Source organism: Chenopodium album, chromosome 16 (genome assembly GCF_948465745.1).
Source record: "Chenopodium album chromosome 16, dcCheAlbu1.1, whole genome shotgun sequence".
Lineage (NCBI taxonomy): Eukaryota > Viridiplantae > Streptophyta > Magnoliopsida > Caryophyllales > Amaranthaceae > Chenopodium > Chenopodium album.
The window spans coordinates 43,110,324-43,125,884 of NC_137849.1; the positions used below are offsets into that span (position 1 = coordinate 43,110,324).

General features: G+C 36.4%; 1 protein-coding gene across 2 annotated transcripts; it reads left to right on the forward strand.

Moving 5' to 3' along the window:
* The first annotated feature begins 1,561 nt into the window (after positions 1-1,561).
* LOC145585430 (agamous-like MADS-box protein AGL16) lies at positions 1,562-14,785 on the forward strand. Of its 2 annotated transcripts, none has more exons than XM_081642129.1 (6): positions 1,562-1,883; positions 10,818-10,879; positions 14,057-14,156; positions 14,239-14,280; positions 14,368-14,451; positions 14,567-14,785. In XM_081642129.1, the coding sequence occupies exons 1-6, from the start codon at positions 1,806-1,808 to the stop codon at positions 14,744-14,746; spliced, it is 546 nt and encodes a 181-aa protein (XP_081498255.1). In that variant the 5' UTR covers positions 1,562-1,805; the 3' UTR covers positions 14,747-14,785. The 2 variants fall into 2 exon arrangements, with proteins under 2 accessions (XP_081498255.1, XP_081498256.1); XM_081642130.1 differs by having other exon boundaries at positions 14,368-14,409.
* Positions 14,786-15,561: the final 776 nt, after the last annotated feature.

The window sequence follows — 15,561 nt, forward strand, 5'->3', positions numbered from 1 at the left end:
GAGAAACAAACAGTTATATGAGTACACATATTTATTTAAAGACCCTACAAAACCAGAAAACCTTCACACTAGGCTAGAATATACAGAGAAAGAAGTAAAACTTAGTCTAACTAAATATTGGTTCCATAGTGACTTAGGTCCTCTTAGATCCATTAAATATCCCTCCAATCTATAAAGATTGTTCCACACCCCTCAGCGACTAGAAGTTTATTTCTAGTTTTGTCTTTATGTGGTAGCACACGAGTTATTTTTGGAGTATGCAACAATCTTAGTGGGCCAAAAAGAGTAGTTACATTTGGCCCTCTTTGGTAATTGGTACTACAATGGTGGTAGCTAGGAAAATGTGAGCAATTTTTAGAAGTTTCAAGTTACTTGGATTTGAAATTGGGAAAAAGCTTGGCTAAACTAATTTGCTTGACAAAAAGTTAATAGACACTAGCTAATTGCTATCATTTGGGTACAAACTTAGCTTAAAATCTTACTTGACATGACAATCTAAGTAGACAATTAGTTTGTTAGTGAAGAATCTCTTAGTTGTTCTTCAGCTTTTATTGTGTATGGTTGATTGGAAGCACAAAGACTGCAATTCATTAGAGTTATGTTTATCACAATTATCCTTAAGAAGTTTTACATACAATATATACCTCTCTAAAGATAAATAATTCCTAACTACTCTAGCCAAGAAGTTAGAGCTTTTCCCTAAACTTGAACTTGACTGTTTAGAAACCCTCTGCTAGATAAACTAGGCATTACTGTTCAATCAATTTATAATCCCTAGCAAATTCAAATGCCACATTTGACGTTTCCTCCTAAATAGTTAGCAAAACATCACATGTAAGGCTTAAATGGTCTGTATTATAGGCGATTAATCTTGTTAAGAGAGTCTCATGCCATTATGGCATTATGCCAATGCCATGGTTATGCTTGTCCATCCCCAAATATCATCGTTTCATCATATAATTCCATCATCACTGAGGAAGTGACAATGAAATTACATGAAGAAAAACACATGCTCAGAGACAAAGTTCGATCACCATAATAAACATTGACATGTTAACTTTCTTAACAAAATTATAACTCCTTACCAAACAGGCCTTGAGCCATTTCACAACTTAGGCGTGTCCAAAAAGGCATCTAAGCACACCTGAAAAGTTAGCAGCCATACCTGATTAGTGCATTGAAATTTTAAGTTGGAAGTGGCTTTGCCATCATACACATATAATCACTGGTAAATGGTTTTGAGATATATACAACTAATAGCTTTAAATTACCTTTACAATACCCTGATTTAATTCCAACTATCCTCATTAATGCACGAGTAATCTTTGTAGTCAGCTTTACAATGAAAAAGGAACTTAATGACTCACCCTTCTCTAGGTTACCAATTAAAGTTTTAGATGTGGCTATGAACAAGAGATGTTACTATGTCCATGGTCCAAGGATCATGCCAAAAAATTGTTGAAACTCTGCAGTCTGTCTGTACTTTATAAAGATTGTTGAATGTCAGTGTGAAGAAAGATTTTTATTTGCTTCAATTTGATGCATAAGGTTCCTAGATGATTCGATCATGTAGGAAATATGCCTATAGTAGTTTAGCTTCTGTAGTTCTGTTGCATCAATAAAACAAGTCCCTACACCAAAAATAAGTGTTTAAAGTTAGTTGATACAATCATCTATGAACACAAGCTTCTAACCAGAATCGACATAAGTTGTTTTCTTATATCACCATTCTGCATAGTTTCAATGTCTACCGTTAGATTTTCAGTACTGATATTTAAAATCACATTACTTCCTATTTTTACAGTATGAAATCAGTGATTGAACGATACAAAAAGACAAAAGAGGAGCATCAACAGCTAGCAAACCCCAACTCGGAGGTCAAGGTATGATTCAGAACCTAAGCATAATAGATCTACAATAAATAAGCTCATTGATGTAATCTCCTTTTAGGGAAGGCAACTTTGTGATGCCAAAAAGAAGCAGAAAGTTACTGGTTTTGTTTGATTCATAATAGATTTTCTTCCGCAATATTTCATATTTACTGAGGTGCAGAATCTGTTACCCACACTAATATTATCAGAAACATTAGCTAGACCAAAAGTAGATTTCTAAGTAAATAACAGTATACACAAGTGTTATCAGAATGGTGAAATCACATAATTTATTGTCTGCTAAAACCTATACTCAAGATTCTAACATGGTTTTGTCAAACAGAATCCACAAAGCATACTAATGTTATCAAATATCAACGAAATCATGATGGGAATGGGCCTTTTAATATGCATTGGTGGCAGATTGATGTTGATCATGATGCTAAAAATGCAAAATACAAGCTAGGCCTATCTTCTTTCAACAGGAAAACACAAATTTTAAAGAGTAAGCATTAAAAAATCAAATTAAACATTCTGCTTAAAATACCACCAAATGGTCTTGCAATGTGTCAAATCTCTCTCCTGCTACCCTCTTCATACATCATTATGAGGAGGGTCTAGTCCCTGCCTTGTAGCCTAACTCATGTTGAAAACAAGCATGTCTTTAACATGTTACTCTCGCAGCCTAATCATAAGGTAAAAGGAAATAACACATAAATACCTGGATAATCAACCCTTTGGGTCTAATGGAGAAATAACATACCTAAATCACAAAGATCTATGATCCTTGAACAGAGCTATCAGCCAGTAAGATGAAGGGCAAATTGAGTCACTAATCATCACATACTGCGAACAAAGATGAAGCGCATGAGTTAGAAGCAAAATCTGTTAGGACCTTGTACCAAGAAGAGGTATAAGCATCCATCAAATACACATTGAAGAAGTAAGACAAGCAAAGGTACAAAAGATGCATATTCTGGTAATATTGGACCTGTAGAAGATTAAAGATCTCAAATTGCTCCAATTTCAACTGTCTGGGAAACAAGTCAGGTTGTAGCTAATTTGTCTCAGGGGTGGTAAATGGATATAACCAGTCACCAAAACCAGAGGATAGGAAACACCAAGTGCTTTAGAGTTTCCACATATTTCATGGAACTTTCTTCAATTGCAACTATCAACTGACAACGAATCAAACTCAATAAAGGAGAGTAGAGTTTGTTTTTGGTGCAAGGATGATAGGGCTGTGCCTCAGTTCATTCATCGGTTTCAACATTTTGGATAGTTTATAACTCAGGCATATCCAAGCTAGTGGTGATACTACCCTAGTATAGCAAACATTTATCACACTGAGCGGCCAAATCATATTAAGGGACTAAGTAATTACACCAAAATCACTCCTTTGTAATTATGAGCCTTCACAAGCCATCCATCCTGCCTTGGGAATCAGAATTCAGGCATAGCATAAATTGAAGCTAAAAGATCATATAGGATAGAATGTCCTTCCTCATCATCCATCCCTTAAAGTCATCAATGCAAAAACTAAGAACTCAAATGATATGCATTGATTGTGTCTACGCTATTTTGGGAAGGGAGGTTGGAATTGAATAGCAGAGATAGATTCAGTGATGACATATGGTCTTGAATTGGACAGAAAAGAAAAACACAATTTGTTATTTGTATCAATATTCCAAAGTCCTGAATATAAAAAAAAGAATCAATATAATGAACCACTTATCCCAGTTGAAATGAAAAATTAGACTTATTGAAGGTGCTGAATGTTATGACTAATGCCATATATCTAAAAGTCTAATGCATCTATTTACCTCTATATGATCTCCTGAATTCTCTTAAAAAGAGAGTGCAGTAAAGTTTCGACTCCCTATCAAGGCAATGGGAACAAGGAGAAACTAAAGAGTTTCTAGTTCTCGCAATGGCTCTCATGAAGTGAGGTCCTCTGATTAGATAAGGAAACAACTCCTAAGATGGACAGGTATCCGACATCAAAATATCACATGCATATCATTAGATTTGATATTCTTCAATAAGGATGGCCTTTAACATCATCTCGTCAAAATTGCAGATGATTAAAAGGTGATCAAGGCTTCTCGAAAGTACTGAGAGCAAATCCTCTGACCTGGATAATGCATGCATCAAAGAAATTCCATTAAAAGTTAGTTCGTTTCTCTTGATAGGTACAAAAAGAAGACTGTTGAAGTTCAGGCACAAGACCAGAGAAACTTGTACTTATGCAGGCAAAACATAGAACTTCATTGATTTTGTCTAATGTCAGGTGGGAGCACAAGGATGAAGTGTTTTGGTTTAGTCTTCATGGACATTCATGTTTGCAAAATATGGTGAGGATAGCTTATATCCAGTAATCATCTACACCATATTTAAGAAGCAAACAGCACAACCAACTTTTGCAATGCAAAAGGAGGAGTGGAAGTTCATGAGAACACAAACCTAGAGTACAGGTATGCAATGAGCTTCAATGAATATTAAACATCGATATTAAAAACTCATCAGAGGAGTAGAATTTAGAGTCTCCCGATCTACTGCTAGTCTGTGTTGATTGGCAAAAACAACAAATAGGATCGAATGATGGAGAACCATTTTTTATACATCCGCACCACCGCTCAGGCCAAATACAGCGAACTTTTACAAAAACCTCAGACAAGGAAAGTATAGGACAATTACAAAACCGATCCTATACGTAAATGCCAAAATCATATTCAATACACCAATTCCACCATCGGTTTGCAAATCTTCAGAAAATTATGTTTCTTTCATTGTTATGAATGGATGAACCCAGTTAGAGAATAACGGTTCCTCTCTACACTTAAAGAGCCACTACAATAACCGAGAGGAATAACTGATAAATCATATAAACTTACAAATCACGCCAACTATCTTGGTTATCGGTTTATCACTGGAGACACATAACAACCCATGCCTCTGCACTTGCAAGTTCCTCAGAGCTGCAATTTCAGATAGCAACTGGCGTCTGAATTGCTCCTGTTGAATTGTGCATTGCTTCCTTTCCCTTTAAAAATCATTCAAGGTATTGCTAAGAGGTGGGGAGAATTTTCAGGTTGGACATGTGTCCATGAAAACCAAATTGCAACCCACTTCCACAAGCAAGGAGAAAGAACCGAACACAACAGCCACAACAAAGCCTTAGTCACAAAATGATTTGGGGTTGGCTAACATGAATTGCCATAAAGAACCATACAATATAAAAAGGGACATAACATGATATTTAGTCGAAAGAGTTTGAAAAAGGTGAGTAAAATGAGAAAAAGAGCATCCAAGAATAATAAAGGGAGTTTTAAAAGAGAACAAATATCAAATTTAAGAAAGTTTTAAAGAGGTGGTTAAAACATTTTGAGTAAAAAACATAAAGGTTTGAGAAAACTTTGAGCAAGTTTAGCCTCAATTCTTAAGACTTGGGGTGACATCATCATCTTAAGTCTTAAGACTTATGTTTGAGACTTCCCTCATTTTTCTTCTTAAATCTCAAGCAAGTCTCAAGTTGAATTTTGATTCCAAGACTCAACTTAAGACTTGAGATTGGGACCCACCTCAATTTTATTTTTATTATCCTTTTGTTTTTACACTTTTCTACATATAAAGAGATTAAAATATATATATATATATATATATATATATATATATATATATATATATATATATATATATATATATATATATATGTCATATATTTGAGTCTTAGGGATAAAGTGATAAATTTGGACAAGTCTTAGTGAGTTTTAACAAGAATTTGATTACATCATTTTCAATGGGGATCACAAAAAATGATGTCACATCCAAATCTTAAGACTTGGGTCTAAATTTGCTCTTAAGCAAAGGAAATCAATACAGTTCATAAAACACTAATGGGATAAAATAAAAGCATTTCCCCTTTAAAAGAAACAAAATAGGCAATTACAGGGTTTTAATTTCTTAACACTAATTTCCTATTCTTGATTCCAAACCCTAATGGTGAACCAAATCACTCATTCTTATTCTCCCTCTTATGCCTTGTCAAGACAAGTATAACATAGATATGTATTAGTTTCAAGTTCTGTAGAAAGAATACAAAAGTGGCAAAGTAGTCATTTAAGTGAAAATCTTCTTGGTAAGTAGAATCTTCATCTCTCCCCTTGTATGCCATCATGCAATATTTTCTTTCCATGAATCCAGAAAATGTCGCCCCTACTTATGGGATTAAGGCTTTGATTAATTGATTCAATCAATCAATCAAAGCCTTAATCCCAAAAGTGGGGTCGGCTAACATGAACCAAATTTGATTATTCCGTGTAGTCATCAACATAAATCTTTCTCCTCCATCCCTTACGATCCAAAACTTCATCCTCACGTAAATCCATGCACTTCATATCCTTCCTCACTCCTTCCAACCAAGTCATCTTTGGTCTCCCTCTTCCTCGTTTAATCCCTCCATGGTCCCACTCTTCCACTCTTCGCACCGGTGCACCCTCGGGTCTCCGTCTTACATGTCCAAACCAACGCAGACGATTTTCCCTTAATTTATCTACAATGCCCGCCACACCTACTTTCTTGCGAATAACCTCATTTCTGATTCTATCTCTTAAAGTGTTTCCACACATCCACCTTAACATGCGCATTTCCGTAACCTCCATCTTTTTAATATGCTCTTTCTTAGAAGCCCAACATTCTGTACCATAGAGCAACACTGGTCTTATGGCAGTCCTGTAGAATTTTCCCTTCAACTTTAAGGGAATGCTGCGGTCGCATAGCACTCCCGTGGCCGCTCTCCATTTAAGCCACCCTGACTTAATCCTGTGGGTCACGTCTTGATCAATGTCACCATTCTTCTGGATGATCGACCCTAGGTACTTAAAACATTCACTCATGGTCAAATCCTTTCCATCCAAACTCACCACTTCATTGCTTGTCCCCCTCTGAGTGCCAAAACGACATACCAAATATTCAGTCTTACTCCGACTTAGCTTAAACCCTCTAGATTCCAACCTTTGCCTCCATTGCTCCAACTTGACATTAACCCCATCCTTAGTCTCATCCACCAAAACGATATCATCTGCGAACAACATACACCATGGAACCTCATCTTGAATTGGGCTAGTTAATTCGTCTAGAACCGTTGCAAAAAGAAAAGGGCTTAATGCAGACCCTTGATGCAATCCGATTGTAATAGGGAAATCTTTTGTCAACCCTCCGCATGTCCTCACATTTGTTGACACATCCCGATACATATCCTTAACTAGGTCTACATACCTTCGTGGGATACCTTTCTTCAACATTGCCCACCAAAGTATCTCTCTTGGCACCTTGTCATATGCCTTCTCTAAATCAATAAAGACCATATGAAGATCTTTCTTCTTTACCCTATAAAACTCCATCATTTGTCTTATCAAATGGATTGCCTCCATAGTAGATCTCCCAGGCATAAAACCAAATTGGTTATCTGAAATGCTTGTGCATGCCCTCAACCTTTGTTCAATCACCCTTTCCCACAACTTCATAGTATGGCTCATAAGCTTAATTCCTCGATAGTTAGAACAATCTTGAGCGTCTCCTTTGTTTTTATAAACCGGGACCAAGGTGCTCTTCCTCCAATCTTGTGGGATCCTTGTAGCCGTCCATATCTTGTTGAAAAGGTTTGTTAACCAATCAATACCAATCTTACCCAAACACCTCCACACCTCTATCGGTACCCCATCAGGGCCAACCGCCTTCTTAGGTTTCATCTTCCTCAGTGCAATCTCCACCTCTACTCTCCTAATCCTTCGCACATACTCCATGTTGATTTCTTCATCACTCATAGAGGTATCTCCTATCACAACTCCATTACTTCCATTAAATAATTCATCGAAGTACCCCTTCCACCTGTCCTTGATGCCCTCCTCTTGCACTAGGACCATTTGGTTCTTATCTTTGACACACTTCACCATGCCAATATCCTTCCTTGCCTCTTGTCTTCTCTTTGCCATCTTATAAATGATCCTTTCTCCCTCCTTGGAATCAAGCTTTTCATAAACCTCCTGGTATGCCTTTTCTTTTGCTTGGCGAACAGCTGCCTTTGCCTTACTCTTAGCCTCCTTATACGCTGCAAAGGTTTCATCACTCCTACATTTTCCTAAGGCTTGATAGCATTCCCTTTTTTGCTTAATTACTGCTTTCACCTCTTCATTCCACCACGAAGTATCTCTCTGTACCGAAGTTCTTCCCCTTACTTCCCCTAAGACCTCTTTGGCCACTCTTAGGAAACAGTTCTTCATTCGTAACCAGGTCATGTCCGGATCCACCTCTCCATCCCAATCCGCTTCTTCAATTACCTTTTCTGTAAAAACCTTAGCTTTTGCATCCCTTAGGGTCCACCATCTTATCCTTGGTTCTTCTTGTCTAACTTTTTTCTTCGCCTTCTCTTTCAGACGAATAGTCATTACCAATAGCCGGTGTTGGGTGACCACACTCTCCCCTGGGATAACCTTACAGTTTATGCAACTTTGTCTATCTATGCTCCTTGTGAGCAGGAAGTCTATTTGAGTTGCATTTGCTCCATTCCGAAAAGTTATCAAGTGTGAATCCCTCTTCTTAAACCAAGTATTAGCCAAAATTAAATCATATGATTGGGCAAAATCCATAATAGCTTCACCACCGGCGTCCCTCTGCCCATACCCAAAGCCTCCATGGACACTCTCATAGCCATCTCGGCTCGCCCCAACGTGCCCATTTAGATCCCCTCCAATATATAACTTCTCTGAGTGGTGGACACCCTGCACCACCTCGTCTAGGTCCTCCCAAAATTGTCGTTTCTCTTCTGCATCTAAACCCACTTGGGGAGCATAAGCACTGATAACATTCACAATCTCCTTGCCACATAGCAACTTCAGCCTTATCAACCTATCGTTCTTCCGATAGACCTCGATCACCTCTTTTGCCAACCTCTCATCGAGAACCACACCAACTCCGTTCCTAGCTCCACCATTCCTTGTTCTGTGGCTCGTTTCTTGCCCAACATACCATACCTTATACCCCAAAACCAAGCCTCGAGCTCCTTCTCCTGTCCATCTTGTCTCTTGGAGGCACATGATGTTCACGCGTCGTCTTTTCATTACTTCTACCAATTCTGCTGATTTTCCCGTAAGAGACCCCACATTCCAAGAACCAATCCGCAAACTAAATTCTTTTCTCCCACGCTCCCTCCTGATCCCAACTCCAAGTCCTTGATTATTTGACACCACAATTGGGCAATATGGCGCGTCGCTTCTGGGCGACGACCTAGCAACCCTTACATACTTATCACTGCACCCGGGTCTGGGAAGTGCAGCGCGTCGCTCAGTAGGGAACGCCCCAATGGCACGCCCTTGCTCATTTGACACCACACTCGGGCAATGTGGCGCGTCGCTTCTGGGCGACGACCTAGCAACCCTTGCATACTTATCACTACACCCGGGTCTAGGAAGTGCAGCGCGTCGCTGAGTAGGGAACGCCCCATGATTCCCTACTCAGCGACGCGTCGCTTTGATTAATTGATTGAATCCAGAAAATATACATCGGAGGTCTCATGATTCCAGTCAAGAACATGCTTTCTTTAGGGATCATATACCTACTCGCAATCACCACCCTTAACATCCCCACCTCCTCACTAATTTAGACCTTTATGACCTTTTCATCTAACTACCTCCAACAAAGCTTAGCAAAAAAGTCTTCTTTTTCCCAAACAGCCAACCAAGTCCTTCTCCTCTTCCCTACTCTTAAATCCTTAATCCCAACACTCTAAGCCTCATTCCCTACTACATTGGAAGGTTGATTTCATATACATTTGACGATGATTGCCTATTGGCAATCTACCAAGTCAACCTCTTCCCTAACCTCTCCTATACTCTCAACCTCATTCCTTAACCCTTTGAAGCTTAATTTCATATACATTTGACGATAACCATTTATGGTCCTATTCTCTCGTATTTTCCATCATCATACCTCCTTATAAAGTGATATATATATCTTTTAACCTAAGATATTAGGGAATACCATTTGTTATCATTGGCAATATCAAATAGGACGAGCTTGACTAAGGAGCTATCTATCAAGGATTAAATAATAAAGAGAGAGAAAGAGAGTGGCAAATGAAGGAAATTCTCCTTCTTAGTGTCCTCCTTCCCTTTCTTAAATAAAAACAAGCAGCAACTCAAGAGTAAAATGTCCGTCGAACCAAAATGTTAATTTGCTTCTAGAGTAAAACATCCATGACAACTATTGACTTTTTTTTTCTTTTTTTTTTGTGAGGCTAGAGGCTAGAGGGAAAAATCCATAACACCAATATGTTGAATCCAAAAGGTCAACTAAATTGGTAGACATGAAACGATTAAATCCAATCATAGATAAGTCATCGTATAAGAGGTAAATCTTTAATTGTAAGGGCACATTTACAAGCAACTAAACATAAATGTGCTACCATAGATACCTAAACTGTTAGCATTTCTCACAAGTACGTAGCTTGAACTAGAAGATCATAAGCTTCTAAAATAACAAGGTCAACAACAAAGCCTTAGTCCCAAGAAGATCATATGCTATTGGAAAACAAAAATATAAGGCCTAGTTCCTTAATACAATATACCTTCTTAATCCCAATAATATATTTTGTAAAAGACACATCGATGCAATAAATACATATGTCGATGCTAAAAACACCTTTAGAATAATTTTCCTTATATCATCACAATAAGTACCTCCCAAATCTGCATTAATTCAATGTATATGCTATTCACCATCACAAACAAACACCACTAACTTATATTACTCTAGGTTAAGGTCATCCATCAACTTTACTATTGATGATACAAGTTGTTAGTCGTGGCGCAAGGTTTGTTGTGTGGTACATTAGCTCTTTTACCCTCAACGTGCACGTGTATTATTCTAACATCTACCATTACATTGTAGTTTTGGCAAAGAGAAGCAGCTATGCTACGGCAACAATTAGAGAGTTTGCAAGAAAATCATCGGTACTATCTTCAACTTCTATATCAATCTACATATATGTCAACTCTTAGCAAATTTTATGTGTTTAGAGTGTTCTAAAACTGAAATGACATGTCAAAATTTGAATGCTAACAATGTTGTTTTTAGGCAATGAAACAATATTCAGAGTTAATCTTGCTTTATAATAAGTTTAAAATACCCAATACAATTTAAAGAGAATGAGAACATAAAATAGTTATTAAAAGAAACCATATGATTTCATGCATATATAAAGGTAAAATTGGCTACTAATAAGTATATAACTATATACAACCACCATTTTTTACCCATACGATTCTGTGATGGCTTTATAGTGGCATTTTTCAAACAATAATGAAAACTTCATGTCTAAAAGTAAATGTTGGGTGCACTCTTGGAATAATGGACTATTAAAGGCATGTCCTTACTGTTGGGGGAACTTAAAAAGGGCAATATCCAATATAACATTATATCAAGAGACTAGGTAGGCAAAATACAACGCAAAGGGTTTAACGGGTATCAGATTTGGTATAAATGAAAAACAGGAATAAAAGCGTCCATCTTGAATAATAAGGAGCTTTGATAACATGTTAAGAAGCTGGAAAAAGTACTGAGGAGATCCATTTTACTGATCCTTAAAAGATGAAGAATAAACAACTATAGGGTTGAAAGACTAGGTCAAGAATAGTTTTTGGAAGAGTTAGATGATTTTCTTTAACCAAAGAAATTCCTTATATCGAGAAAGCTTTCAAAAGAGACTTTTATGGGCATGAATAAACAAGAGTGAACAGATATGCTAGCATGAATACAAGCTACCTTATAAGAAGGTACCATCAAGGCGATCCAATTGTTGGACATATAGAGTCTGTGGAATTATCTTTCACATTCAAGGTACCAAATATTAAATCGTAGGGTATCAAATATGTTGTGATCTATTGACATAAGTAACATCATTCTCATACCAAAGATTATCATTATAGAAGGCTTCCAAGTTCTAAACAAAGTTATGTTTTTAATTACCGCTTTCAAAATTAAATTTCAATTATTAACCTGTTACACTAATAGGGAATCGAAAAACATCATGTTGGTTAAAAATCCCACCAATTACTTATCCTACATAAAACAGCAGAATTGGACAATTGCCTCCAAAAAAAAAAGGAGTTAATTGCCTTTATAAAAACTAACCAATAATTTTTTTTTTTTTTTCTTTTATAAAGGATTATATTGACATTTGAAAAAAAGATTTACCAACAAAGAGAACAAGTTGTCCACCGAACATGGACAATCTTGCTTTTCAAAACTAATCTAAGATTACGAGTAATAAGAACTCACAATCATACAAACATGGTTTGGAAGCATCATTTTTTTTGCAAAAACTTATTGTTGGCTATTTCAGTGTACACGTAGGTCTTAATACATTCTAGTAATTTCATTGCTAAGGTGTGGTATATTTTTATTTTGTGCTTAAGAACCTAAAAGGTTCTCTCTTCTAGTGCTAATCTCTTCTGCTACGTATATTGGCTTTGTTCATGTTCAAAATGCTTTTAGTAAAAGTTCAAGGTTTAAAAAACATCATGCAAGTAATAGATTATTATAGTGCCATGCTTTTCAAGGACCAAGTAATAATTAAATTTCTTTGGAGGAGGGATATCTCTATTGACTATGCTAAGACCTGCATTTGATATTGTTCACAGAGTCTATGTTAAAGATATCCAGCATGAATAGACAGCTGTAATTCAAATACCACGTACTTGAGCTTTTCCTTCATAGAAAAATTTATCCAAATTAAAAAGCTTTAGAATCTTGTACCATTCATACCATCAAAAACAGACAGAGGGGTCTCTTTATACCTTCAAATGCATGCTTGCCCTGACACATCAATGATAAAGGTCAGTAGGAAAGGGCAGGAATGCACAAAGTGCTATATAAGACATAACCGTTAGTCGGCAAGAAGCAAACACAGATATTTCAGCAACTTAACACCATTTTAATTTGAGGATAAAACACAAGGAAAAAATTGGTGACAACAATGCCATAGCTCAGCACCTAGCTCAATAAAGCGATTTTTTGCCAACTCTATGATTGTACAAAACAAGGTCTTGCAGTCACATAATGCAATAAAAGTATTTCTATCACGATATGTCTAAGCAATGTCAATTCAATTCTGAAATCCTAAAGATGCAACATATTGATCCAAGTAACAATTAGTTCAAACACATAAGTTCCTTCCTGTAAAAACACACACACATACACATAAGTACTACAAAGGGCTGGCATAAACTATTCCCCAATATTTTTTATATATCTAATAATCTACACAGCCTCATTACAGTTACAGAGCAATATGATCTAATAAGCAAACAATCGAAGGAAATATTTTTTATTATTATTATTTTTTTTTTTTCAAAACTTCCTTTCCACTTGTACACCTCAATAATTGTTTAATCAATATAGTAGGCAGCCTCATCCTTCACCTGGTTGCAATTTCCACTATATAATTTTACATATAAACTGAATTTATCATAGAAAATGTAGCATTACAACATATATTCTCAGATAGCAGGTAACTTTCTCCAAAAACAAGTCAGACAATCAGATGACTATGTTATGAAAGGTACTATCCTAAATGTTCAAAATTATTCTGCAGAATCAATACAAAACATTTATGTATGAAATTATTGTTGATTGTAATACTATGTGTCAAATTTTTCATCTAATACAATCACAGCGAAATAAAAAGAGAATGTAGCAGTTCCTGACGCAAGCAACTCAACTTATCATAGCACGACTAGCTTTAGCCATAACATGACATGACTGAAAAGTCAAATCAAAGAGAAAGTCAAAGTTGTTTTTTTTACTCTCCATCCCTATATAAAAGCCCATTCTCCCAAAATTCTTCACTCTAGTGTAGGATCCATCAGCAAACTCCACTGTAATATTCTTACTTCTTCTAACAATAAAAAGCTATGTACACTATTTTTATTATGCAACTTTCATCAACAAATTCAAAACAATACTACTAACAACTCGTGCCCAACGGGGCTATTATATAGGGATAGGAATATTTTATCAGCCACAAGACAGAAGATAATAAAAATAAAAACAAATCTTAAGGGATTATACCAAGTAAACCTAAGAAACAAACATTGTTTTACCTTGTCTAGTTTTGTTCGAATTTGCAGAAAAATGATGGGTGAAGAACTCTCTGGTTTAAGTGTTAAGGACTTGCAAAATTTGGAGAGCCAATTGGAGATGAGTCTTCGAGGGGTCCGTACCAAAAAGGTGAGAAACAATGTTCTAGTGCAAAAGCTAATTCTGATCCACATTGGTCCTTGATTTGCTGACACAAACATCAATTTTGTAGGATGAACTTCTACTTGGTGAAATACAAGAGCTAAATCGAACGGTAGGTTCATGCACTTCCTAGCTTTCTTCTCCTCATTTTCATGTCACTAGCTTTCTTGCCAATTAGCTAATCATTATACCATCACAGGGTAATCTCATTCAACAAGAAAATCTAGAACTACACAAGAAGGTAAATCTGATTCGTCAAGAAAACTTGGAGCTTCAAAAGAAGGTAACTGGGTAATCAATTGGTTTAACATATATTTCTAGGAGCAATGCTTTATTTTTTGGGGCTTTGAGCCAAAATTAAAAGTATCTTAGCAGCAAAACCATGTTTCTCATCTCAGCTCTACGGATCAAGGGAAGTAAATGGTACAAACAAAAGTTCTTTTCGCACAAATGGAAATAGTCTGAACATGGAAGAAGATTCAAATGAGCCTATTTGCCTACAGCTTTGCCAACCACAGCAACAAGATGGTGAAAGAGCAGCAAGAGCATCAAAATTTAGGCAAGAAACTTGCAGCTAAGCCTTTTTCACCCAAACTATCAGGAAAAATAACATAACATCCTCCCTAATTTTAATTTTTTTTTGTATTTCAAATTTTTTTTACTGCAGCAGACTAGAACTTGCCTAGCAAAGCAGACCAGTCTGCCAGGTTGACACACTGTCAACATAGTTTCCCAAGTCCATGCAGTTTGTTCAAAAGTTGAATGCAAATCAAAGATGATTCAAGAAACAAGTTCAAGATAATCAATTGAACAATCTTTAACATTGTTCACAGTGATTAAGAAATTAGCTAGCAATGCCAAACCTGGATGAAATGTAATAAAGATGCAAATGTCCTGTTTAAGTGCAAAGTGTATTACCACCTATCCATTATCTTTCACATTTTTATTTGAAAATTTGTCCTTGTTCAGCACCATTGTCGAAAATTTGGGAAAAGTTAGGGACTGCCACTTTGCAAAAACTGCTGTCTGACTAAACATGTCCCATGGTTTTAGGACTGTAATAGTATTGTAACAAGTATACGACAGAAAATTTAAACACTAACAAAAGATATGTAGACAGTGAGGAAATTGGTATAGGATAATTGGATTTCCATAAATTTTCAGTTAAAAGAGTCTATCCTTTACAGCAACCAGGTTCTAGGGGTAAAAGTCGGTGCTTATATAATTGAACAGAAATGTTCGAATACTAGGCCATTGAAAGATGTAGAATACATAATAATCAACACTGAGCTTACGCCATGCGTCTCCACATTTATAATCCAAAGGAACATTATGTTTATACTTGAGTAGGACTTGCATAATCAAGTTAAGGTTAAATAAATCAATGGGGTGC

Excerpts from the sequence above, each read along its gene's own strand:
- LOC145585430 (XM_081642129.1), top strand. The coding sequence starts at position 1,806 with ATGAAATCAGTGATTGAACGATACAAAAAGACAAAAGAGGAGCATCAA. Across the intron at positions 1,884-10,817 it reads ACCCCAACTCGGAGGTCAAG|TTTTGGCAAAGAGAAGCAGC; the intron begins GTATGATTCAGA and ends ATTACATTGTAG. Across the intron at positions 14,452-14,566 it reads ACTTGGAGCTTCAAAAGAAG|CTCTACGGATCAAGGGAAGT; the intron begins GTAACTGGGTAA and ends TTCTCATCTCAG.